We start from the raw sequence: 26855 nt of genomic DNA on the forward strand, positions 1-26855 counted from the left end.
AAAGAAAGAGATCGAATTTCAGGAAAAAGTCGTGGGTCCCACAATCTACAGACACAGTCTACAATCGTGATGAAATCTCTTGAATTCTTCCAGAACTTTCTTGGAACAAGGCTCACGCGTTATGCAGCAGCGCACCTCGGTATGGTTCCCCAAACTTCAGACGTTCCTTAGAAGAAAACTAGCACTACTCTACTTTCCCCTTGACGCAGTCTTCAGTCTTTCCTCCGATATCCCCCAAAAACTCTCCTGCTAATGACATCATTTTCCCGGAATCCCTGTCTTTTTCCTCTTTCTTATGGCCTGACTCTCTCTCTCTCTCTCTCTTTCGCTAAATGATTTCATAATAGAAAGTGCACACAAAACCCAAAAGAAACACGAAATGACGTCAGTCCGAGGAGGAGTGAATATAAAGATTAAACAAAGCCCTCGCCCTCGTTTTTGGAGGCATTGCTGGGCGACATTTCTGCGGTTTGAATATTGTTTTGATTGCTATTTAGCTTGGGACTATTTTTGGGGGTGCTTTTTGTCAACGAATCATTTGTGGGATCAACCTCAGATAGAGATCTTATTTACACTGGAGATGTGGCTGGCAGTCTGGCAGTGTTTACGGAAACTGTCTGCCCAAAAAGGGTTCTGATATTGGAGATTGCATTCCTTTGGAAAGAGTCACGCGTCTTGCGGTTGCGTCCATCGGTATTTTGTGCGTTCGTTGAGAGAGGAGCTGAAAAAACCCAACTTCGTGCCCCCATTCCTTTCTCTTTATGAAAATAACATTACTGAAAAAATATGATCCATAAAAATCGATCTGCCTATCGATCTATCGATGCTGGCATCGTTCCTTTTATTCGAAGAGGACTTACTTCATCCGAAACGGAACCCGAGACCGATCCCGAGGCCTGCAGCGGTCGCGGTGGACTCGATGTGGAGGCACTGCTCGCGCTCCTCTGCAAACGTGGCATCGTGGATGCCCCTCCCAGGGACACAGGTCTCGGCCCCACAGGTGTTGCCCCGTACGGGGCAGCGGGTGGTGTCGTACGACGTATCCAGATGTCGTCCAGCTCTCGCTCGCTGGGCGTCCTTGGCGGAGGCGCCTGCAGAGGCTTAATGGCTAAGCTTTGGGTATCACAATGGAGGCTTTGGTTTGGGAGTCCGGCTGTATTCAGAGCCGCATTGCTGGTGCGGATCTCCACCAGCGATGGCTCGAAGAACTGCTTGGAGAGATGTGGCGTGGCTGACGTGGGAAACTTGTGCGAGCCGTAGCGCTGCGAGAACAGTCCTTGGACCGAGGAGTAGCCCCCGAAGCTGGAGGGAAAGCTGATGGTGTGCGCATTGGAGGAGGCACGCAGTTTCGCCAACTGCTGCGCCTCCACGCGCAGTTCCGGAGGCGTCTCCTGGGCCAGAGACACCTTGAATTTGCCGTTTATGATGAGCGGCGGCTCTGAGGGCAGAGGCAACGGCGAGGTGGGTGGCTTCTCCCTGTCCACTGGCGGAGGGATTTCCTTTGGGGCCAGAGGGGCAGCCGGCTCCTCTGTGTGCAGCAGCTCCTTCAGGGCCTTGGGGAGAATGGTCGCTGGTATCGGGGGTGGCGGTGGAGGCGGTGGTGGTGGCGCCGCATTCTCCTCGATGTTCCGCGTGTTGATTCTGTCGATTTTGTGCATAAACTGCTGCCTGAGCCGCTCCAGATCCTTGAACCGCTCTTTGGAGGCCTCGTCCTGGGGCGTGGGCGGCCGTGGCGGCGCTTTGGAGGCTCTCTCGGCTTTGGCAGCGTCCGTGCCACCTGTCTGAAGAGATTTCTCCCCATCTCCATCCTCATCATCCTCTTCCTTGCATTGGGAGAGCCGACGCCTTTCGGTGAAGGGCGGCAGGAGGTAGCCCGGACGCGGATTCATGGCGTACAGATCCTTGCCGAACTTGCCGCTGAGGCTGAGGCTCAAACTGAGATGCACTTCATCCACATCGTCGTCGTCGTCCTGCTCCTCCTCGTCGTCGCTGCTGCTGCCGCTGCTGCTCTGGAAATCGAAGGAATTGGATCGCGGCAGGCACTTGAGCATCTGGGCATCGATATGGGGTCCGTGGGGCACCAGACCCCGCGACTCCCGCTCTGTCTGCGGCTGCAGATGCGTCTGCAAGCTGCCTGAAGATGCAGCCGAATCGGGCTCGGAGTCGGACTCGTAGCCGTCCTGCTCCTCCAGGCCCTCCATCGTCGACTCGAAGGCGCATTCGAAGGTGTCCTCCAGGTAGGCGGGATCGGGCTTCTCCTCTGCCGGCTGTCCTGCCGCTGGCTGCTGCTTCCCATGCTCCTGCTCCTCAATGCAGTCGCCAGGTGGTGGCGATGCCATTTGTGGGATTGGTTTCCTTTTTTGTTTTCTTTTTTTGGGATGATCTTTGGATGCGAGCACTCTCTTGCTCTGTTTCTCTCTCTCTCTCTATCTCTCTCTGATGTCTCTCACTCGCTGTCACAAATATTTTCTTTTGCACGACATTGATATGCCGCCTGATATCCTTGGGGATCTGTAAAAAGGTTTTGAGGATCGTTCTATAGGAAAGTTCTATATGCGTTTCGCCAGGGCAAGTGGGCGCCTCTTGAACGTTCCTTTTGTGTTGATATGAGGGTTATCGATAGTCTATCGATCATTTGGACGATGGCTTGCATCGTTTATCGATTTTCAATCGAATTTTCTATTTAACTATCATTATTTCTCGATTGCCATCCAATCTTCTATCAAACCAGCGATTCTATCTTTTTCACAGCTTTTTATAATCGATTTTCTATCGAATCTTCAATAAATCTGGAAGGAAATGTATCTTCTATGTATCATCAATCCTCAACCAATCTGCTGTCTTCTACTGATCTCCTATCAATCAACTAGCATTCATTACCCCATTTCCGATCATTCTTCTATTCCACATTCGATCGATTTTCTGTCGATCTCACATTTTAGACACCAATTTCCATAAAATGGAAACCAGAAAACCCCGAAACCACCATAGAGGTGAAGGTCGCGAAACAAAAGGCAGAGAAAATGTACAAATTCTCGTCATTTCACCGCGCAGTTCCTCTTCGAAAGAACGATTCGATCCGATCCGAACAACAACAAAAACAAAAGCTAATTTCATTATTTACGCTGCGTCATCGTCAACGTTTTTAGTGGAAATAAAAACAAAAGTTCCACAATAAATAAATAAACAACGAAAGAGAACAGAAACCAGAAAACAGAAGCCAGAAACCGAAATTAAAGAAGCTCTGTCTGTGCCTCCAAAATACTGAATGCTCAACATATGGCAGCAGACAAAACAGAAGATCCAGCCCCAAAATAGAGGTATATATAGATGTATCTTTGAAAGATGCATCTAAAGTGAGAAGAGGAGTGACAAGCCACAGAAAGGGAGGAAAATCCAAAAGAAAGAGAGCGCTCTTGAACGATTGACAGAGGATTGCTAGAACATCATCGAATCGGGGTTGAATGAAGCATTGATAGGTGTTTGGTTGAGGAGTCGATAGAGCTAACGATCTAGAGAAATATCTGGTTCACTCTTTAGAAGCAATCCCTAAACGAATCGTTATTCAAAACCACTTTTGGAAAACTCCTCTAGACTGCCGCTTTCCCCTCATTCCTCAATCGAATGTCGTGCAACAAGTGCCCCGACTAGACGCCAGAGTGTCTGGCAAAAACTGAGCCGTAAAGATACAAAGATACATGTTCGTGTATGAAAACATTGCCATGCGGTGGCTAGCCATAATAAATAATTAATAGATACAAAATAGCGGAGCAATCAGCTGACGAATGCAATTGATTTCTGGGTAGCGTCTAATGTTATACAATTTCATGCGGCAGAGGGGCTGTGGCAAGGGGCAGGGACAGGGAGAGGGAGAGGGAGATGGCCATGTAATTGCATGGCTACTGCCACGGTTGTATCCGTCAGATACAAACTGCAGTTTCGATTGAGTCACAAAGCAGGCTGGCCTGGTGGTTCGTGTCGAGGCAATTAAAATGAAATTTCTCGCTTAGAAAAAACAGTATCTGTACCTCTGAGGGGGGAGGGGGAAAACGTATCTGTGTATCTCTGAACAGGGGGGGGCAGTGGGCACCCTTTGACTTTTGGTCTGCTGATCTTTTGTGAGTCACGCCGCTGCCCCCCACTCGCGCCCTCCATTTGCCACCCACACGTGCGTCAGAGAGAAGACCGCGAAATGAGAGACACATATGTGGATACCAGATACATTTGTATCTAATTGCCATTAATTGCGGCGGGGCGCATCCATTAGATGCGTACGCGAGCATCGGGCATGCCATATGCTCGATTACACCACAATTTTGCGGTTCCGAGTCTATGGTGGGAGGGAAAAGGCAGGGGAAAGGGGAAGGAAGGTACACTTTTAGGCACAATTTCAACCACTTGTTGCAGACACATTTGTATCTTGCGAGTGAGGAGGAGAACTTGTTATTTATCCAAGAGATACAGGCGGTTTCAATCGATACTTATCGATACCCAAATGGCATAAAATCGATCGAATCTTTCATCTCTGGATATCAGATCGATTGAAATTGTTAAGATTTAGCTCTTCCCTCCTTTTATCGACCCATTTTAGAGGATTATACTTCAAAGAACCCACCTTTGGGGATCAGAAAGCAGTACGTGCCTCTATTCCCCATTGTTTTCATAGTTTTCCCTTTAAAATCCAAGGGTTTCCTTCGCTATTTTTATCCAATGCAAATGAGGCAGAAACTATTCCAAAAACATTGAACTCTTGCCCCGAATTCACGCGTAATGGCAGTCACGTAATCGAAATTATTGTTTAATTAAAGACGAGAACAAAACAACAACAACAAAATCGCAAACAAAATGCTTTGTCGACTGTCGACGTCAGCAGCAATGACAATAATTAATAACAAAAGCAGAAAATGGCACTCAAGCCTCATTTTGCAGTTTCATTTTCATATAAAATATCACACGAGAATCAAATAAAATACAAATTAAATCTGAGCAAAAGGTGTGCCCACAGGGGGACGTATCTGTATCTGTACGTCTGTATCTTTGTGTCTCTGTGTCTCCGAGAGAGATTATATTTATTTAAATGTGATAAATTATCCCCCCAGTTGAATTTTAATGAGTTAGGTTTATTTTTGAAGCTGTTGGAGGATGGGAATAATCTTTGATACCTTGTAAAAATTATTTATTTATTTTTAGGTGCATCTCTTAAGGAAATCTCTGAATTTCGATTACTTTTTGCTATCTTCTATATGGTTATCAGCTTGTTAGCCAGACCGAGGGGTGCTACTGCATGATGCGTGTTGCATTTAACCGAAATATCTATTATACGAGTATACAGGCCAAAGCCTGCTTAGAACATGTATACCCCTCTGAAAGGCATCACAAATACTCGTATGCAAAATTCAATTGCAGTTGGTTTTGGCTCTGGCACTTGGTATTGAAACAGAGGCCCACAAATAAATATGTATACAATATACAGAATAGAATGAATACAATGAAAACGAGTGTAGTGTGTGGGCTGTAATTGCTGCTAAATGATGTAGGATTGCCAGCTGCCTCGAGGCGTGAGGCATGGAGGCGCTTCCTTCGTTCTCTTGGCCCAGTGCCTTATGCAATCCCCTCACCCTCACGTGATCTCCTCCTCCCTAATGAATGATGATTCACTCCAGAGAGAGAGAGAGAGAGAGAGAGAGAGAGAGAAGACTGAAGGCCTCCGATGGCTGATAGCAGCAGAAATGTCACTCGCTTGGACGGGGAGCAGCAATTCATTAAGCGGCTGTCATCAGTCCCCGCCGGTCATAATTGATATTGTAATCAACAGAGAGCCTCAGAGACTTCGAAGTCTCATAGACTTTTCCTACGATAAGGATTGCCAGATACACAGATACAGATACGAGTGCACGAGTGGCACAATCTGCACTGCAAATGAGTCGAGAAATTAGCAACAGAGATTCTCTCATTGTGGAGGTGGCGGTGCGTGGGATTTTCTCGATGGTCTGCTAATTGGCAGCAAAGAAGCCGCCCCAGCCGTATGTCGGATAAAAACTAACATCTGGTGGATGGTTTTACCATCGAAACGTTTTCTTTGAGGCACATTTAGTATCTTTTAGGGTCTAAACGATGATTAAATATCGTAGATATAACCACAAATCATCTCTATCCATGATTTTCTACCACAAAGACTTCTACTTTCCTTTGTCCTACCACTCGGAAACGCAAAACAAGGAAATTGCCTGACATTATTCTGCATACAATCTATTGCATTACTGTGTAAATGAGCCATAAAGATAGCAGCAGTATCTATATCTACATATAGATTCATACTGTATCCATGAACAGTCGCAACGTTGTTGCCGAGGCACAAGGCCCTCTTTGGGGGGGTTCTTCTGATAAGAAAAAGGTCATCGATATGAAAATAGATAGCCAATTGATCTGTTAAACAAATACATACATATATGATAAGCATTCACGGGAAAACATAAGTAAGGTACACTCTTGAGAGCTTCCAAGCCACAAATGTGGATCCGTAATTGATAATTTCCTCTTTCGCTTTCGGGTTACTCAATGCCTCTGCCTCTGCCTCCGCCTCGAACATAATCAAATTGCTGGCTTTTCAATTTCCATTTGTTCAGCAGAAAAAGAAACTTGGAGACTGGAGACGAAGCCTCTGGGGGGGCTTGGGGGCTGGGGTCTGGCGTCTGGGACTGTTGTCAAGCGCATTTCAATTTGCATTTTTCACTCTTGACTTGCGACTCGTTTTTCTGTGTCACTTTTGAGGAGAGACCCCACACCCAAACCCCTCAACCCCCTCCACCATCCGTCCGGCGGCGTCACGTGTTTGTTTGTGGTTTTTGCCATTCGTTTAAGTTTGTTTTTCTGTTCATTATGTTATGTTGTTTTGCCCTCTGTTTCAGTCGCAGTTCCAGTCTCAGTTTCAGTTTCGATTTCTGTTTATGTCAACTCAAGGTGGCAGATCATTGAACGCTGCTATGACCAATTGAAGATCGTTTTACAGAGAGAAACTACAGAAAACACACAAGGAATTAGTACAAACACCAAGCACAACTGTACTTTTTGTTTTAAAGGGGGAATATTTAGCAGCATTTCGGTTCCTTTTCAATTGCTAAACAACATCAAGCGCAACTGTACTTTTTTTGGGAGAAATTAAAGAGAGAGACACTTTTAACCACATGATAGTAGTAATTTTTAAGCACTTTCTTTTAGATCTCTTCAGTTCTTGAGATTTAAAATGTGAATCAGCAAAAAGTCTCATCAAATAAATGCATTGCATTGTACAACACTGCTAAGAATAGTATAACCATTTGCCCTTTAAAATATAATTGAGCTCCTTGGGATATTTCCCCTATCTTTAGGCCTCTTTTGGAGGCATACCTTCTGCCTCCTTTAGAGGATACCCCTCCTCGAATTCCTTAATCATCCATCAACACTTGCCAAGGTTCCACACGGTGGAAAATGGCCTCCTGGTAATTGCCACAATTAGATAAACAATCCACTTCTCAGGAGGGCCATGGGAGGAGGGGAAGTGCGAGAGGACTGCGATTAACAATGGAATATGGGCCAGGTGTCGTTTGGGTCAAATGCCATATCAATTGTAGGAGAAAAATCAAGTCCAAGTTCAAAACGAGGCCCAAAGGTAGGAGATATATAGTTTCATTTCGATAGGCATATCGGCAGCGATAGATCGAATTGCGATAGAGTGATGTGGAAACCATACTCGTAGGTTCATGTGAGAGAATATATACGACTCAGAAAAGATTCAGGTTTACATCGAGAGAGAGTTGTATAATTACTGTGTTACGTATGAATCGACTAGACAATCATTCTACCCATGGAGAACCCATAAAATCCGTTCAAGCTATTTTCAGACTACATTTATGGCCGGAATAGACCCCGAAAGACCGCTAAGATCGTTCAACTGGTTTCTGTTTTTGGACCGTAAGAACCATTAAACGAAGATCGCTCGGTGCATGATCAAATATACTCGTATGCCATCGAAAAAGCCATCCCCCAGATCTCGTTAAACCGCATTCGAGTGTTCGACTAAGACCGAATGGAATATGAATATCTGCGTAATAAATAAGTATGTTCCGTGTAGAGTGGAGTGGTTTAAAGTGGAGTGGAGGAGAGCCGAGAGAAAACAATTTATAATACAACAAATACATGCAATTATTGATTTTATAAGTAGTGCCGTGTTTCTCAGATTGTCTGTGTGTTCCTCTAAGCGAATAATATTCGCACGTATTCGCATTTGTCTGGAGGGGGGCGTGGAGGGGGGGGAGGGGGGCGGGAGCAGGAAGTTCCGACCGTCCGTCCGTCTACTCTGAAGACCCGAGAGACTCGCATTTCAGTTGCGTCGCGACTGTGAACGTCTCAAGCCGTTTTCTGCTGGGAAGAGCCCCGAAAACAGATACGAATATCGGTTCTATATCTGATACAAGTGCAGATAGATAGAAAAGTATCTTCAAGCCAGTGTTGAGCAGAAAAGATACGTTAGAAGAATGAAACTCGATCGCACGAAGCTGCTCTTCGTCTCCGCGGGCACCCTCGTCTTTGCCATCCTCTTCGGCTGGGTTATGTTCCCAAAGATACTTAAATTTATGATCTCCAAGGTTCGCAAAAGTGCTCCATCTCTTCGCCCTAACGAAAAGTATCTTTAATCCGTAGCAAGTAACGCTAAAGCCCGGCACGGATGTCAGGGAACTCTGGTCGAATACCCCCTTTCCGCTGCACTTTTATTTCTACGTTTTCAATGTCACCAATCCGGAGGATGTATCCCAGGGTGGACGGCCACGGCTCCAGGAAGTGGGTCCCTTTGTGTTCGAGTGGGTTTTGCGATCGATCTTTGAGGTTAGAGCTGCGAATTGATATCTTTCCCCTCTTGTGCAGTGAATGGAAGGACAAGATTGATTTGGTGGATGACGTTGTGGAGGATTCGGTCACCTTTACCATGAGGAATACTTTCATCTTCAATGCGAAGGCATCGTATCCCCTGACGGGAGAGGAAACTATTACCCTGCCACACCCCATCATGCAGGTAAGAGAGATCGTACTCGAGCAACGGAAAGATACTCCTTTAAAGATGGGAAGACACTCATCTAAAGCTAAAGGTGACGGCAGATGGATATTTATAATCGATTCTGAAGGTAGATACTCCTCTAAAGATGGCTAAGGTACTCCTCTAAAGATAGATAGATACTTCTCTTCGGAGTGCACATGACCCTAATGACTCCCATTGTTCTCTGAATCTCTCTTTCCCTCTCTCTCTCACTCTCTGTGGGAATTATGCAAATCACATTCTCAGCAGCGAAAAAATGCACCTATCAAATTGTGAAAATCATATTTGAAATGCAATTACTCAGATGCTTATCCGCGAGATACGCATTAGAGGTCTTCCACATGAATTCAAATGGGAAAACGAATGAGTTGCGAATGTGTTCTGGGGTGAATTCGATTTATCATAGTTCTCCCTTCAATTTCCTCCAGCCTGGCGGCATTACAGTCCAGCGAGAACGTGCGGCCATGATGGAGCTGATAGCCAAGGCCATGTCTCTGGTGTTTCCCGGAGCCAAGGCCTTCCTCTCCGCCCCGTTTATGGATCTGTTCTTCCGTGGCATCGATGTGGACTGCTCCCCGGATGACTTTGCCGCCAAGGCCCTCTGCACGGTGTTCTACACGGGCGAAGTGAAGCAAGCGAAGCAGGTCAACCAGACGCACTTTTTGTTCTCATTCATGGGCCAGGTAAGTGTGTCCTTCGGGGATCGATCCCTGATTTTGTAGAGATCCCTCTATTTTTGCAGGCCAACCACTCGGATGCTGGACGCTTTACTGTCTGCCGGGGCGTGAAAAATAACAAGAAACTGGGCAAAGTCATACGATTCGCCGAGGAGACCGAAATGGATGTCTGGCCGGGCGATGAGTGTAACCAGTTCGAGGGCACCGACTCCACCGTGTTCCCGCCTGGCCTCAAAAAGGAGGAGGGACTGTGGGCCTTCACCCCCGATCTGTGCCGCTCTTTGGGGGCCACCTATGTGAGGAAATCCTCGTACCATGGCATGCCATCCACTAGATACACCCTGGACCTGGGGGACATGCGTTCGGAGGAGAAGCTGCATTGCTTCTGCGATGATCCCGAGGATCTGGAAACGTGTCCCCCGAGGGGCACCATGAATCTGGCCCCCTGTGTGGGGGGACCGCTGCTGGCCTCCATGCCGCACTTTTACAATGGAGATCCAAAGCTCGTGGCGGCCGTTGATGGCCTCCATCCGAATGAGAAGGATCATGCGGTTTACATAGACTTTGAGCTGGTAAAAATGAAATGGAAATCTCTGTAGGATATACCTTAACATCTCTATGTTCGTTCCTTAGATGTCTGGCACTCCCTTTCAGGCGGCCAAGCGTCTCCAATTCAATCTCGACATGGAGCCCGTGGAGGGCATTGAGGCGCTCAAGAATCTCCCAAAGCTCATCCTTCCGCTCTTTTGGATCGAAGAGGGCGTCCACCTGAACAAGACCTACACGAATATGGTCAAATACACGCTATTCCTGTGGGTGTCCTTTAGGTCTGCATTCGTCTCCTGCTTTCATAGATCCCCCTTCTTCCTTCTTCCTTTCAGTGGCTTAAAATTCAACTCTGGTCTGCGTTGGACTCTCATTACTCTCTCCCTGGTGGGTCTCATGTCGGCTGGTTATCTTTTCTATCAGAATTCCGATAGCCTGGACATCACTCTGCCTCCGAAGATCCTCAAGGAAGTCAACAAAGTGGCCGATGCGGCCATGAATTCGAAGATGTTCCCTGAGAAAGCTCCCACCACTCCACAGACGACTATTCCGGGCACCAATCCTCCCACCAATCATGGCGCCCAGCCACCTCCTGCTGTGGCTTCGGTTCCAGGCATATCTCCGCCGTTAAATCTCAAAATGGAGCAAACACAGCGCTATTAGAGCTTAAGATAGAGACAGAGAGATAGAGAGAGAGAAAGAGAGATCCCTGCGATCTCTGGGATCCACTGTACTCTGTACCGATCCCCACTGTAGTAGTTTCTTAGTAGGGAAGCACCCCTGTAGTATATTTAATTCAAATGCTAATAAAATGCGACAGCAAACTTGTTTTTAGAGACCATTGGAGCGAGCTTTAATCGCTGAACGTCCATCTTTCTGTTTCAAAATAGAACAATCTTTTATTTATTTCCCTTAAAGTCTACCTAATGCTTTCCACATAAGAGTGTCGAATCCTCCTCCCAAAAGGTCACATCCTTCGCCAGTTCCTTGTCGCTTAAGAGCTCCATCAAATGGTCGCATTTAATCCCATCTTCTTTCACAAAGAAATCATAATCCACATCCTTGATGTAAATCTCTCGCAGTTTCTCCTGCTGTATCTCTAGATAGTTCAAGTCTTTTAGCTTCGGCAACATATCCATGGGATAGGTGATGCTCAAGCGCTCCAAGTGCTTCGATTTCCACAGATCTGGGGTATCCTTGAGCTTATCTATGCCCGACAGATCCAAGTCCATCAATCCAGTGGCCTTTGATAGAAAATCCAGACTCAACAGATTCGTATTGGCCAAATCGAGCTGCTCCAGGGCTTGAGGCTGGGTAATTTTCACATCTTCCAGCTGAAGATTGTTATCCAATCGAAGTCTGATGATGCGACCATCGAGAATCACAGATTTCAGAGCACAATTGGAGGCCTGCAGCTCTTGGATGTCTCCTTTGAGACGAAGTCTCGTTAGATGTGGATTATCAGAGAGTATTAAATGCTCTATGGATTCAAAAGTATTCATGGATATCTGTTCCAATAGATTATTTCTAGCTGAAAGTAGTCTCAGCGGTCTAAAGAGTCCTCTGGGGAGTTCTTTGAGTTTGTTGCTGTCTAGATTCACGGTTTGAAGTGCATTTAAATGGGTGAAAACATCTAGAGAAACAATCTTCAGTTGATTGTTGGATAGATTGAGTTTCTGTAACTTTTTGAGGGGTAAAAATACTCCTCTTGGGAGTTCTTCCAATTGATTGTCGGATAGATTCAACTCCTCCAGCTCTGTCGAAAGATCAAAGGTGTTTCGTTCCAATTCCTTTATAGAATTTCCACCCAGATTGAGTATCTTCAAGTTCTGCGAACCCCTAAAGCACTCTCTTTCTATGTGCTGCACCTCACTTTCCAAGACATCAAATTCCACGAGTTGTGGCAGACTTTGAAAGACATTTCTTGGTAGATTCATCAGTCGCGAGCTGTGGATGATCAGTGCTTTGTAGTCCTTCAGTTTCTCCGCGGTATTCTCTCCAAAAAAGGCCACCTCTAAGGCTGAGGGATACTCCAAACCCACGCAGAGGCTCTCCTGACAATCTAATCGCTCCACTGGCACTTCCTTCAGCCCTCTCCGGCTCCCTTCTTTATCTGCATCCTGTATCCGCATCTCTGACTCACAAATGGAGGCTACAAACAGCAGAATCGTCGACACAGCCTCTAATTTTCGGAGCGACAGCATCTCTGTGGATCTTTGTTGACGAAGAACTAAACATAGAACTGGAATCGAGAAGCTTTTATGGCACATTTAAGACGATAAACAGAACAGAACACGACCTTCGTGAGAGCATCCAAAAACTGGTCGTTGAATTTTGGGTTTTTGTTTTGTTTTTTTCTGCTCATAAAAATTTATGATTCCTCTTCAATGAATATTCGCGCGGAGCTCCTCTACAACTCGGCGATTACTTAGTTCATTTCGAATCAAAAGCCGGCCGATAAGCACGTTCTCTCCACTCCTACACTCGACACTCGACACTCGACACTCGACGATCGACGATTGATGGGGTTACCCGCAGTTCGAGTAATCCTATAAATTATAGGCAACTGGAATATCAGCTGATACGATAGGCTCTGACTACCGCCGAAAGTGTGTCTCATTCGGTCTGGATTCAACGATACGAACCACTTTTTCACGGTATTACTCTAAATAGATTCTCGGCATTGATGTAAGATTCTAGTTTGCAGAAGTACGGGAATGTGTCTCCTATATCTTTATAGAATTTCCTCTCAGATTCGGTTTCAAATCATTATTTCTGTTGTGGCGCGGTTCTTGGTTTTACTTTTATTAACTTCTTTATTTTACGTCTTTTTTATCTTCTTGTCGATCGTCGAATTAATTGCCTCCGACTTATCGCAGTATCATATCGCATCAAACCTATCGCATAAAACCTATCGGGATCGGGGTTAATATCGGTAAGGGCTAATATGGGGTTGGTTAGGGTTAATATGGGGTTGCCTTACACCGTCAATGAATTGCATTGCTTCAACTGCTTCAAGAGACAGCTCTTTAATCGCACTCTTTATCTCTATTCATTAATCAATAATTGTAGTAATTATTTACGATAACTTTCAATGGATGAAACAAGTATCAGAATGAACACTTTTGCTCATTAATTTTATCATCTGTACATACGAGTACACAAGCGTATCACTTCCGTCGATGTTCGATATTCATATACCCCGCGCCACGAGTATTTTGTTGTTGAATTCTGGGTACAATGAAAGCTCCTAATCTAGCCCAGCGAGTACACCTTTGATTACCACCATTCAACTTCGTATCAATATCATGTATAATTCCATTCAATACCATGCTTTTCCTATCAATATCACACCTTAAATCATCCATTACACAGACAACTATTAAAATCTTCTATCCTCTCAATTATCCATTAATTTTTAAGAGTACTTAAAGTGCTATAAACCAGAAAGTAATGCCCCTGCATTTATGTGCAAATTATCGCATTTTTTTCCCGTAGAATTATATCATCATTCTGTGAACAATTTCGTCATCGTTTGAACCTACAATTTCTGTGATTTATTTCACTGGAAAATCTTAAACATTTAGCGCCTGACTTGAGCAATAAAATTAATGAAATAAATAAAGCGCCATAAACTGCCAGAAGGCGCCATATAAAAGGAGCACCAGGCCCCCACAATAGACCTCAGTTCACTCGTTAAAGTACGAATAGTACGTTCCATATAGAAAGAGATATCCAGCATGACTGATGGCTATATACTATCTGTATATGTGTGTGTATGAGGCACGTACTACCCTGCATTGTATCCCATTTGTTTGCACAGCAAAACTATTGTGGAAATTTCGTTGATTTGTATGGAAATGCAGTCGGGGGTGGAGAACAGAAATCAAAAGATTGGAACTAGAGGATACTCTACAAAACTAGAGGGAACTCTAGCTCTTAGAACGAGAGGTGGATGGCTTACAAAAATCGATCCCTACTCGAAGAGTCCTCCGATTGTAAGTAAGTTTGATATATAGGTAGTTAATAGAGGGATACAGCATACCCATTTATACCCTTTATGAACCCAACATAGAGGAGAGGCAGGCTGATGATGATTTCCTCACTCCTTCTCTTTCTTCCCCGCCGGTTCGACTGGGTCTCTCGACTCTTGGGGGATATGCAAAGTAATTGCTGGAAATTGAATTGAAAACAAGAGTGCGACATTCGTTTCATATCGCTAAACGAAGTCATGCCATTCCAATTGAGAACTCAAGACAAACACAAAGATATACATATGTGTACATCATCGTACATCATGGCTCAAATAATTAAAAAGCCATTGGACTACTACTAATAATCATCTTTAAACAATAAGCAAATACTCGTAGGCAGATCAATTATCAAATATAATTTCCAAAGACTGGGGAAAAGCGGGTTTTGTTTGCTTCGAATAAAACCTTAAGTCCCATGAAAATATTGGGCGTTAATTCTCAACAAGCGTATAAATTTGTTTGTTGAAAGCTTTAAGCGACTTTGAATTTGAATTCCTTCCACAATTTAAATACTTTTGTCATTCGCTGAGCGGCAAAATAATTGAGCGACTGAAAAGCAGGTTGAACGTGTTCGTTCAACGACGATTCCGATAATGGATTGTTATAATTTTTGTGATATTTTTCAATTAACTAAAGAGGGTCTTCTTTAACGTAATAAATTATATAAATTGTATGTAAAATGTTGCTAGAATTTGTTTTGAATCTCTGCCAGAGAATTCTTTGTAAATAAATTGAAATAGAACAGTTAAAGAAAAGCCCACCCTATAAAGAAAACTCTTCGCTAGAACATGAATCATCCGCAAAATTAGCGTGAATTTTATATTCTAAAAAGCGACGTTTACGATCTAGAAAAAACTATAAAATGTACTCAAATTTATTAGAGAAAATATACAAATGTATTTCCACGTGTTTTTCATGGGCGGAAAATACCCTAGTCTGTGGCCAAGACTCTGCTTATCAGCCACCAAATGATTTCCACCTTCTGTGGGCCACAAAACACAAAAGCTTTAAGTAAATTAAGTAAATAATACTGCCATGATAAGAGGCCAGACAAAAGAGAAAGAGCTTGTTTTTGCTGGACATTTCATGGGCTGAAATCCGTTTATGGCCATAATATAGAAATTCTCTATAGAACAGAAGCACCAGAGCGCGGAACTTCAGACAAAGAGAGACAGAGAGATAGAGAGAGACATAAAGAGTCGCTCCTCTCCATATAAAAAAACACCAACTAAACAATGATTCGAACGAATTATAATACACATGTCAAAACGATGATGACAACAAAATAAAATAGATTATATTTTGCCCTATACAAATCTCAGCATATTACACATTTAATCTGATGAAATATGAAGAGAAATCAATGTACTTTTAGGTTTATCGATAGATCCAAACGATAATTGCAATTTGATATCGAGCGATGATGATCATGCAATCGTCTATTAGTATTTATCGAATATGTATCGATGTATATCAAGCATTCACTGGAAAAAGGGAATAATACCAGATTTTGAGTACAAACAAATCTTAAAAATGCCAGATAAAACCAGAACACACCTTTTTTTCGATAATTATCGATATTTTCCCCATATTACAGTGGAAGTAATAGTTAGAGTATCTATTGAGACGCTGTTTGAAGCTGTGCTTAATATTTTTTTGCAAAATCAAAACACCATGAATACTAGGTAGAATGAAAATTATATAGAAATGATGGATGGATGGATGGGAGACATGGAATTATAGCATTATGGCATCATATTCGTGGCTTATCATTTCAGTTGAGAGCTGATCGTGAACCGCGGAGCACAGCCACAGCACACGCTCCAAATGTACGTCCGGAATAGCCTTGAGGTGTGGTCCCTGGTGAGTTGGTGGCTGGTGGCGTTGGTGGCATCAGCAGAGATCACACCAGATCTCATCCGCGTGGAGAGCTTGGCGGATCACTGCCTCGTCCAGGCGGAGCAAACCCGCTGCAGTGGCTTCAATTTCGACAGGGAGGACGAGAGGGCCTCCTTTGACCTTCAGACGGAGGTAAGGATCACCCCGGATGGCAGCACCTACGAGGTGGTGGGCGACGACCAGCCCACGGGAGCCCTGATATTCGAGAACTGCACCTTTGTGCACTTTCCCGCGAGGCTGCTGTACAGTCTGGAGGTCACAGAGCTGGACATGCGATCGTGTGGCATCAGGCACATGCGGTGGGACAGCTTTGCCCTCGGCGCCGAGAAGCTGGTTATCCTCCTCCTTTCGGACAACCTGCTGGAGGAACTCAACGATAAGAGCTTCTTTGGAGCCGGGAATCTGCAGTTCCTGTTCCTCAATCAAAATAGGATCAGGAGCCTGGAAACGGACACCTTCGATGGTCTGCAGAGTCTCCAGTACTTGAATCTCATCGAAAACCAACTCGAAGAGCTTCCCCCAAGGATATTTGACGACCTAAAGAGCCTCCAAACGGTGCTTCTGGCCCAAAATCTGCTGACCACCGTGGCAGGCGATTTGTTTGCCTACAATCCCCGCCTCCATAGCGTGTCCCTGCACACAAACCGCCTGGAGGATCTGCAGGAGTACGCCTTCCGCGTGGGACAGGAGCACCGCCTGCATTCTCTCGATCTCTCACACAATCCACGGCTGACGGTGCTGCTCCTCAACCTGAACGCCAGCCGCTTGTCGGTGCGAAACTGCTCGCTGGACCGCGTCAATCTCTACGGATCGGTGACGGAGGTCGACCTCAGCGATAACCGGGTGCGGGAGCTGTACTTCCCCGCGTCGGAGACCCTCGAGTATCTGGTGCTGCGCAACAACTCGCTCGTCCAGATGGCCTCCCTCACGCGTGTGCCCCGCCTGCGGCACTTGGATGTGGCTGATAATCCCCAGCTGGCGCCCTTGCCCGAGGCCTGGCAGACGCCCGAGCTGGAGCTCCTCGATCTGCGGAGCACGGGACAGCAGGAACTCCCACTGGCGGCACTGCAGGGGATGCCACAACTCCGAAAGCTGGACATTTCCGGCAACAATCTCACGGATATCGATCCTACGGCATTCCCACTGCTCTCCCAGTTGACGCACTTTTATCTGCATGCCAATAACTGGAACTGCTTCAGCCTGCGGACCATCATGGACATGCTCATCCGTCCCAATGGCATCACCTACACGGTGGACGCTGTAGACCCCGATTTCCCCGGGGAGTACATCCATGGTATTGCCTGCATGTACCGCCAGCCAGAGAGGGAGCCTCTGGGAGGCTATTCCTCCACTGAAACCGAATCGGGCTACTCCGCCAGCGTGGAGCGAGAGAGTGAGCCCTCGGAGGTTGAGAAACTTCGCAAGGAACTCCAGGCCGTGGTGCAGCATTTTGAGGCAAAGTTCGATAGGATAATGGAGGCTCTGGAACAGCTGAACGATCGCATGGCCTCCATTGAGAGGCTCAATCACACCATCTGGAATACGGTCACACTTTCTGTTTAATTCGATCTCCAATCCAAAGTTTCCAAAGTTCTATTGTTTGAGTAATAAATATGTTTTGTTTTGACCTCAATTTCCGATTACTGGTGTATCCGGAGAGCATCGATAAAAGCTGTTATCTCTGCTGGCAATGCCTCTTCGCCTGACCTCTGGCAACACCCGTAAAAATCGCAATTTGCTTGTAAATATTGCCTTTTTGTTTTGTGTCGTTTTGTCGAATACGTAACAAAATATTTGCACAAAAATATTGATTTTCAAGCCAAAGCAAAGTCGAGGAGGGGCCTTCTTTGGTTCCCCGATGGTCGCTCCAAAAGATATTGAAAGCGAGCGTTCATTCAACTCTTGAGGGAACAGAATGAAAGAATAAACAGAACTGAGTCGAAAGAATCTGAGAAGGAATTGCGTAAGTGAGAGATAGATAGATAGAGAGATAGAGAGAGAGAGAGATTCCATAGAATTAATTACAGGCACTTGATGGCCTGCTAATTTCCAAGATAAACAAAAACAGTTTCAGTTTTCAGGCAAGAGCTAACGATCGTGTGCATGCGATCATTCTATGTATATAACTAGTCCTCTATATACTCGCACTTCCTCTGTATGTATGTACATTCTCTCTGTGCGGTCGATCAGTGTTTTTTTTTCGAAATGCAGTTTTCTGTTTAACGGTAATTGGCATACAACTCGTGCCGATCGGCGCAACTGTAAATGTTAGCATTCGATATTACCATATTCTCTATATGCTATGTACTATATTCCGCCAGAAATCAAAGGTCGAACACTTGCTGGGCTGGCTCCACAGGTCTGGGCGTTAAATTGAAAGGTGGTTTCCAAGACCAAAACGATAATTGCCAAAATGGAGATAATACGGATGATAAGATATTGCAGAGCAAAAACCAAGAAAATATCCCCAATACCTGGTATTTCCCATACATGATCTCATCACGGGAATTTCCCATAAACTCATCATCCGTGGAAATGAATTACTGAGAGCTCAATTACCCTTCAGAATTTTCTAGTTTAAAAATACCGCCATCAAATAAAGTACCAATAGCTGGAAGTGGAGGGAAATGTCCCTTTCACTCATCAGTGAAGGGAATTTCCCACTTAGTCACATCCACGCGAAAAGGGGGAGGGGGGGTGGGATCGAATCATATCAACACAAAAGAAACGCAAAAAAGGCATACAAAAATAAATCATATATTTTTGGCAATTAAACAATCGAATAAGGGGAGGGGGGGTAGGGTTAAAGGGTTGACTAAGAAAGTAACACCAACCTTTTGTTCTTGCTAATCAGCCACTGGAAATAATGTTGATTCTCTTGTTGAATGGAAATTTAAAACACAAAAATGCACTGGCACACTCACTGTCACAGTCACTGTCACCGTCACCGTCACAGTTATGTGAACGGACGAGAACACTACTATACTCTTGAATTTTTGTAAACAATTTCGCGATTAGGCTAACAATTTTTGTAAATAAGAAGAGAACGGACGTTTGTTGAAGATTAAAACGAAATTATTATTATTATTATTTCAGTGGGCAGAGGGGAGCAGGGGGTTTTGAACATCCAAACACTTGGAAGGTGTTGACTTTCGAGATTAGATTAATAACATTTCCACACACACACACACACACACGAGCGCGCACGCACTCATTTCTCACTGCTTAAGTAATTATCAGCCATTTTGTTCAACACCAAATAAATCACACACTAGCAGCAGTGGCAACAACAACAACGTGAAGAGCAATTGCAATATCAGCAATAAGAGGAATTAATTGATTTTAATAAAAACAATGCGAGCGGGAAAAATTATTCGGGCGCGCGTTTCCACTTTGGACACCACTGATCGAGGCGGCAGAACTGGAAGCAGCGGAGGGTAGCTGCGCTGCTGCTGCTGCTGCCTACGTCACTGGCAGGCACTCTCACAAATTTAATTTATTTAAGAATTATTACAACAAAAAAGCAGCAAGACTCGCGAAGAAATGAAAGAAGCAACGGAGGCAAATAAAAGTATTTATTTGTCCATGGAAAATTTCCAAACGCTGCCAAAACCTCCATCCCTCCCCTCCCGACACTGCCAACGTCCGCTGCTTCCACTGTTGTTCACATGTGTGTGAGTGAGTGTGTGCTGCTGTGCGCAACAGCTGATCGTTGATTATTGATTTTTTATTTTAATACTGGAATTATATGTACACTCTCTCCACACACGCAATTCTTGCTATTGTTGATCAACTAAATGATAAATACTGACTGTCGATTGCCGAGTATTTTGCGCACATTTCATTTCCAAGAGCAGAGAAAAAGATTAAATGCCACAATATTGCACTTCACGAGGCGTTCTGTTGTTGTTGCATTTGCTGCTGGCCGCTGCCCTTTCCGTTCGCGCACAATTAAAAGCTTGGTACGCAGCTTATCACAAAACAATATTATTCGGCACAAAAACACACATTCCACACACACACACGCACACACAAATATCAAAATATCCAGCCAGCGTAGTTGTTTGCTGGAAGTTTTTCCACAAAACGACCGCACGTACCACTGCTCGCGATAAAATTAAATTTTAAAAATTAAAAAGACGGACAACGACCGTTCGTACCACCGCTTTCGTTTTATTTTTACACTATAAATTGGGCTAGAATCGTGTTGGAAGAAAAACAATAAAAAAACATAACAACATCCACAACTAATCATCTGATTAAACTCTTATATTATATTTTGGGTCTGCCGTTCTTTCAAATTGCGCGCCCATGCCTCAGAAAAAAGGTATGGACAACAGGTATAGCGGCCCAGAAAATGCAGCCACTGCAAGGTTATATCAACCCTTTTGCCCAATATACCTTGAAGACAAATATCCAATTTTGAGAGGTGGGATTTCTATAAAGCTTGCCATTTGGCTTGGCTCTTTTTGCCTGTTGTCCATACCCGTGTCAATAGTCCATTCAAAATTCCGCTCTCCCGACTCATTTTTTCGTCGCAAGGGAGGAGCAGTAGAGCGCAGCAGTAGGACCGTTCGACCCTCAGAGAAACCGTAAATATAGGATACAAAACAAACTTAGCCCACTTAAAGCCCCTGTATTTAATAAGGTAATATTTGTATTACCCCCGCGATAAAAATTAAAATTTAAAAATTAAAAAGACGGAAACAGTGGTAAGACAGAAAATTGCCATTCACACTTTGCGCATGCATGCACGCGTTGTATGGGGTATGGAACCGCATTAAATATGACATTCAATTTTAAAAGTTTGGCCTTTTTACAAACAAGATTTTTAACAAAACAAATTGTGGAAAGTAAATCAAAGTATTTTCCTCTCACTGGAGTGTTTTGAGTGAAGATCACAAGACCGAGTTATTAATCGAATATGCGATAAGTATTCCATTTTTTTCGCACATCTCTAGAAACATCGCATTGTAAGTATGTTTATGTTGGCGGGAAGTTCAAATCACACTTCAATTTGTAGATGACATCTACCAGATGTAGATTCTCATAGAATATAAGGGGTAGAGCAACTAAAAGTGAAAACCATTTGAAAATATTCAATGTAAAATTTTGAATATTTTACAGACCATATAAAAACCAATTTATGAGCAATAAATATGAAGAATTTTTTGCCTTGGTATGCCCTTCACACTTTCGGCACCCGCTGTCAAACTCTGCTCCAAACAAACAAACTTTGCAACTTCATTTTCACCCCAAAGAAAATCAATAAAAATGGCGCATTGCACTGAAGCCATTACGCCACCAGAAACAGAAACAGAAACAGCCAAAGGAGTGGAGTAGAAACTCCATTCACCATTTTCCTCCACCCCGCCACTCACCTGCTCAATGTCAAAGTCCCATTCGGGCGAGGGCGAGCGTGCTGTTCGGCCGCCGGGAGGGGGTGTACGTGTACCCAGGGCCGGGGATCCTGCCTGCGGCTCCTCGGGTATGACAGCGAAGCGCCCGCGCTGCAGGATGGGTGAAATGGCGCCATAATTAGCTGCAACGGGAGAAAACAATTAGCAAAAGTCAGACAGAGGATTTCGATCCAACACTTACATGTGGGCATCAGGCGGAAGCGTCCCAGCGTCGTTTCCGGCGGTCCCTGGGGCGTGGATGATGTGATGCGGAAGCGTCCGCGGCGAGCGGCGGCTACATCCTCATAGCTGCCGCCCCCTGCCGCTCCTCCTCCAGCACTACTGTGCATGCTGTTAAAATATATTTTTTTTTTAAAGTTAATTCTAGACCACGCTGCAATAAAGAAAGAGGGAGAATGAAAATCAATGGTCAGTGAATGGTATTAACGGGTTCCTTGCACGCAACGGTTTCTTTTGAGCGCCTCAAAGTGCGCTACGAAACGGACCCCAGTATGGCCGCTCGCTCATGCAGGAGGATATCATAATTTAAAAGCTCACAAAAAAATGCACTAAAATGACAGAAAACATTCCTCAAAAGTGTGCCATTCAAGTCATTCAACTGACGAAAGAGAGGGTCAGACACAGAGAGAAAAAGAGAGAGAGAGAGAGAGGGCAATGAAAAGAAAAAAGAGAAAGAAAGAGAGAGAGAGAGAGAGAGCGGGCGGTCGAACAGCTGTCTTTCCGCCACGCGACAACGCGGCGTATGTGTATTTTTTCGTCAAATTGAAACGTTCTCTCTGTTTTCGCTCCATTAATTACAAATTCTGACGAATTTCGCTAGAAATTTATTAGTTTATTTTGTGCGACATTTTCATTAGACATTTCTACACATCAAAGAGATGGAATGTCATTTATTACGGCTAGACGGGCTTATGGGGGGTTTTTATGGCGATATTCTTACAATAGAAGAAGCTATGGTTAAAGAATTGCATTACTTGCAGAAAAATGATGCCAGTAAAGCAGAGCAAATGATTGGAACTAATACAAAAAATGAATACCATAGATTAGAGGCATAAATTTGTATAAAACTTAGCTTTCTTCAAAATTTAATCTACATTGTTTGATCGGAAATTTCTCTATTGGCTAAATTCCCATTAAATTTTCCATTTTACGTCACTGATTTCGCATTTGCCGTCTTTTATCTCTCAGATATTCCTTGGCACTTTTCTAGAATTCTTTTGCCTTATTTACGTAAACAAGTCAATGAATGAACAAGACAAGGAATATACATATTTATTTGATTCGAGCAATTTACGAGTATTTACCTAAATAAATTCGTTTGCTTCTTGTTCTGTAAGCTCCCAGAAATGAAAGAGCTCTGAAGTTTATTTTGTTATAAATTTTGATCAACGTTTAATCAAAGAAATATGCACTTTTAATTACGACATTTGCTCAATTTCACTATGAATATTATTCTGTAAGCTTTATTTTCCGATATTTCTCACGACTGGTATTTTTGCGGCACTGCCAAGAGAACGTTTGCATAACACGCACAAGCGAACACAGGAATAAAATGTACTATATATCATTCCGATACATCATATATAGTATCATTCAGTTATGGGCATAACCACTGTGGATGTGTTCTCGGAAACTGTTTGATGATTTTTGTTTTTTTTTTTATTGATTTTTGCTCTACTTATTGCTTTTCGCGTTGTTCGACAAATTAACATAGAAACAAAAAAAAACACCGAATTATAATATTTAGAACCCGCTGCAAACACTTTCCGACTGTGGGCCCGTGGAAATAATAAAAACAAAGAGCATGAGAACTCAAACAAAGCAGAGACAGAGAGACACACACAGAGACAGAGACACAGAGAGAGACAGAGAGAGATAGAGAGAGAGCAGGCGGCTGGCTGGTGCTGCGGAATTTCGCGTTTTGTTTTATGCAACTGCCAAAAATTAAATTGGCCAACAACAGCGACGCGACGCGACGCGACGAGACCGAGCGAGTCCGAAAGCGAAAACGAAACGCGGCCAAAATGAATGCAGCACCAAAATAAACCGAACGAAATTGCGGCCGAAGAAGCCAAAAGCGAGAAAGAGCAAGCAACAACTAGTCCAACAACAAGAGTCCAAAATGCATTCGCTAATTGACAAAGAGAGCCCAGGCAAGGCAAGGTATACTCAGAACAAGGTATGGCTGTGCAAGAGAGCGGCCTCTCATTGGCAGCCAAACCTGTTTCAGTGCGAGCACTATGCGAGGAAGAGAGAGTACTGCCTTACCCTGGTATTTAATATACCTTGGGTGCAACCAAAGAAAAACAGAGACGGAGAGAGAATGCCAGAGAGAAACTGAACTGCATTCGATTGGGGTTCATTTAAAGCCGACGCAGATAACAAAAAAAAAAAATGGTCGCATGTGCAATGAAGAGAGCGTGAGCGAAGAGAGACAGAGAGGAGCAGCATTATGTTTAATTCATAAAAGCACAGAGGCAAAGCAGAGAGTCGTCTCCCACAGAACGAACCAGAAACTGCGTATACGCAATAAAAACAAATACAAAAGAGCGTTCGGCCATCAGCTGTTTCCTTTGCAAAACCAAACACGTGAGCGCACAGAGAGGGGGAGGGATGGAAAGAGATATTGCTTGGTGCTAATTGGAGACTGTTTGTACAGATGCGCTGCCGACGCTTCTGATGCTGATGGGGATGAGCATGGTGGCAGAGGGAGGATATGGAGGATGCCGATGATGAAAATAAAAATAAAATTTAATTGGAAAAGTGAGTGACTCATTCCGCTTGGGCGGACTATTAGTGAAGAAGGAAGAAAATAAAGACGAAAAGCATCCAATAGCCATTTCATGCTCTGATGCAATCAAGTCCAGACGAAGAACTTTTCTGTCCCAGGAATTGTGTTCAATTTATATCTTTGTCATTTCTATATATACATATATCTATCTTTCATTTGATATAGCATTTCCATGTCAATCAACAACTAATACTGATCGTCAGTATGCAATCCGCCGCTGATCAAGCGCACAAAAACTTGCAGACATGGTATGAAAAAATTTGTTACAATTAGAAGGGGAATTATTAAAATTATAAAAAATTTTAAGAAGCGATGAATAGATTTTCTTTTTGAATTTTCCGACAATTATCTGAGGCACGACCGACACATCCATCCAATCCATCATTATAGTCAACAGTTTAAAGGAAAACAATTTTCACGTTTCGCTTGGCGAAGAATCTGACGCGATTTGCGTCTGAGGGAAAACTATTGCCCACCCACAAAGGAAATTTCTGCTATTCTCGTTGGGTTTTCTTTGTGTTTCTTTTGGGCGCGCATCCAAACATGTGACTCGGACCGGACCCCCTCCCCACGCAAGCACCAGTCCTCGACAGAGGATGACATCATGGGCGGCGTTGTGGGGGGTTGGTTGAGTGACGAGGACCTGGTCGGGCAGACAGTTGGGGCCGACAAACAAACACACACAAACGTGTGAAATATGAAAAACAGTTTATAAATAGGGAAAGAGCAGCTCGATTCTCTTTTACTTTTGGCCTTTGCTGCTCACATAAATTGGTTGTTGCTTTTATTTTGGTCGAATGTCAAATGCGTTTGTTGGCCCCGGGCTCCGGCGTCAGGTGAGAGCCGTGACGACCACAACCCGGCGAAAGTGAAAGTTTTTGAGGGTCACAGGGTGGCAAAGAAAGGTTGTACCGATGTACCACATTCATTCAGAATTTCGTTCAACACATGATGTCAGTATTTCGATTATTTCGATTATCAGCCCGTCTATATAATGATTTGCAGATGTCTGGCCAAGCAGACATGCCGTAGCTAATTGTGTCCCTCTATCTGTATCTTCCACTCACTCTCTATCAATCTGTGTCTCTCTGTGTCGCATTATCAGCGTGAAAACTCATTTCAATGAACCACATCGTGCGTGCATATATTATATGTATGTATATATGTATGTATGTATGGACCCTGCGTCCGGGTATATTATTTTTGCATGTGCTCTTTTGTTTTGTTTACTGTTGCGCTCCGTTCCGTACTTGTGCGGGCGATAAGAGGGGCTTTTCGCTATCTGCCGCTGGGGAGGGCGCTAGCATAAATCACTTTCCCACTATAGTTTCCGTAGATACGATGTGCAAAAGTATGAAATGTAATAAAACTTTATATAATATTCCGTCGGGGCAAGGCATTTCGCCGGCTTCTATTAAGACAGTGTGCCAGAGGGAGAGAAGAGAGGTTTACGTCACAGGCAAATCAACAACAACCGGCAAAATACTAACGGTACAACCACCCACCATTCCGAGAGAGCGCCAAGTCCGAAAGGAGAACGAGAGAGAGAGCGTTCACATTGGGGGTGTATGTTGTGTCACACACCCTCTCACCGTCCTCGAATGCCTTGACAACATGTGAGACCCAAATCGAAATTTTGAAAAGCCCTGCATCTGGTCTGCTGTTCAGATTACTTGCTATTATCGCATATATTTCACAATTACTTCGATGTCTTGTGTCGCCCGTTGGCGTCCCACACTCACTTTCGATCGCATTTAGTGGCTAAAATTAAGTTAAATCACTGACAGACACTCACTCACACAGGCCCAAAACGGAAAAAACGTCACGAGGGGCAGTGGGTGGCCAATACACACTAGCAAACAGCTGGCAACAACAACAACACCAGAATAAGAACTCACCCAAAGAAAATATTATATTGTATTTATGTAAATTAGCACTGAATTCGTTCTGCTTCTGAATTTATATCCTTAAAAAACACTTTAGGCACTGGTATCATTCGGCATTTTGATTGCCCTTTCACTTACGACACTCGGGAAAAACTTTCATTAAGATTTCGCGCGACTTCGCGCCGTATCCTTGGGCTATTACGCTGTCACACGTGTGTTTGTCCACTCTTACAAACCGGTCATGCTGATTTCACTGCATTCCTTGCGGTTTCTGCTCTTGTGTAACAAGCAGCAGGATCAATTAGTTTAAACATTTAAAAACAGTTACAACTTTAAATAAAAATAATAAAATTTCGAGCGCAACGGCAACAGTGTGACCGCGGATCTACCGATAAAATATACTTATACCGAAATATACCGTCTTATTGTCAAATATACCGATGAAAAACGATTTTAGCCCACTTAACCCCCCTCTATTTAACAACTTTAGCTAATTCATGGAAAATAATAGTTTGTAAATTCTTCTAGAAAC

General features: G+C 44.0%; 4 protein-coding genes and 1 long non-coding RNA gene across 8 annotated transcripts in view; 3 read left to right on the plus strand and 2 right to left on the minus strand.

Moving 5' to 3' along the window:
- The window catches only part of SNF4Agamma (SNF4/AMP-activated protein kinase gamma subunit), a 58531-nt gene extending 36541 nt beyond the window's left edge, over positions 1 to 21990 (minus strand). The window contains exons 1-3 of one of the 4 annotated variants that reach the window (XM_033376863.1): positions 20387 to 20526; positions 19061 to 19245; positions 861 to 2511 (exon numbers count right to left, since the gene is read on the minus strand). In XM_033376863.1, the coding sequence (XP_033232754.1) occupies positions 861 to 2339 (1479 nt within the window). In that variant the 5' untranslated portion in view covers positions 2340 to 2511; positions 19061 to 19245; positions 20387 to 20526. Of the gene's footprint in view, positions 1 to 860; positions 2512 to 19060; positions 19246 to 20386; positions 20542 to 21607; positions 21769 to 21827 lie in introns of those variants that run through there. The other 3 variants (XM_033376867.1, XM_033376865.1, XM_033376864.1) reach the window with 3 other exon arrangements.
- On the plus strand, positions 8359 to 11132 carry Snmp1 (Sensory neuron membrane protein 1). Its single transcript, XM_001359617.4, has 7 exons — positions 8359 to 8624; positions 8680 to 8837; positions 8902 to 9049; positions 9499 to 9753; positions 9813 to 10319; positions 10381 to 10559; positions 10629 to 11132. The coding sequence occupies exons 1-7, from the start codon at positions 8514 to 8516 to the stop codon at positions 10954 to 10956; spliced, it is 1686 nt and encodes a 561-aa protein (XP_001359654.3). The 5' UTR covers positions 8359 to 8513; the 3' UTR covers positions 10957 to 11132.
- On the minus strand, positions 11188 to 12790 carry LOC117183326 (leucine-rich repeat-containing protein 15). Its single transcript, XM_033376868.1, has one exon. It carries the CDS (start codon positions 12561 to 12563, stop codon positions 11217 to 11219), a length of 1347 nt encoding a protein of 448 aa, XP_033232759.1. The 5' UTR covers positions 12564 to 12790; the 3' UTR covers positions 11188 to 11216.
- Positions 16096 to 17859, plus strand: cDIP (Common Dpr-interacting protein). The gene has a single exon (XM_001359618.4). It carries the CDS (start codon positions 16155 to 16157, stop codon positions 17787 to 17789), a length of 1635 nt encoding a protein of 544 aa, XP_001359655.2. The 5' UTR covers positions 16096 to 16154; the 3' UTR covers positions 17790 to 17859.
- A 2152-nt stretch (positions 21991 to 24142) lies between the features above and the next one.
- Positions 24143 to 24394, plus strand: LOC117183328 (uncharacterized). Its single transcript, XR_004468481.1, has 2 exons — positions 24143 to 24235; positions 24306 to 24394. It is a non-coding gene; the product is annotated as an uncharacterized lncRNA (long non-coding RNA).
- The last annotated feature ends 2461 nt before the right edge of the window (positions 24395 to 26855 follow it).

The sequence above is a fragment of the Drosophila pseudoobscura genome, chromosome 2 (genome assembly GCF_009870125.1).
Source record: "Drosophila pseudoobscura strain MV-25-SWS-2005 chromosome 2, UCI_Dpse_MV25, whole genome shotgun sequence".
Classification (NCBI taxonomy): domain Eukaryota; kingdom Metazoa; phylum Arthropoda; class Insecta; order Diptera; family Drosophilidae; genus Drosophila; species Drosophila pseudoobscura.

Bases quoted from the DNA above. Each gene is read 5' to 3' on its own strand.
- Snmp1 (XM_001359617.4), top strand. From the start codon at position 8,514: ATGAAACTCGATCGCACGAAGCTGCTCTTCGTCTCCGCGGGCACCCTC. The intron at 9,050-9,498 runs GTAAGAGAGATC...AATTTCCTCCAG, and splicing joins TGCCACACCCCATCATGCAG to CCTGGCGGCATTACAGTCCA. The intron at 9,754-9,812 runs GTAAGTGTGTCC...CTATTTTTGCAG, and splicing joins TGTTCTCATTCATGGGCCAG to GCCAACCACTCGGATGCTGG.
- cDIP (XM_001359618.4), top strand. From the start codon at position 16,155: ATGTACGTCCGGAATAGCCTTGAGGTGTGGTCCCTGGTGAGTTGGTGG.
- LOC117183326 (XM_033376868.1), bottom strand. From the start codon at position 12,563: ATGTGCCATAAAAGCTTCTCGATTCCAGTTCTATGTTTAGTTCTTCGT.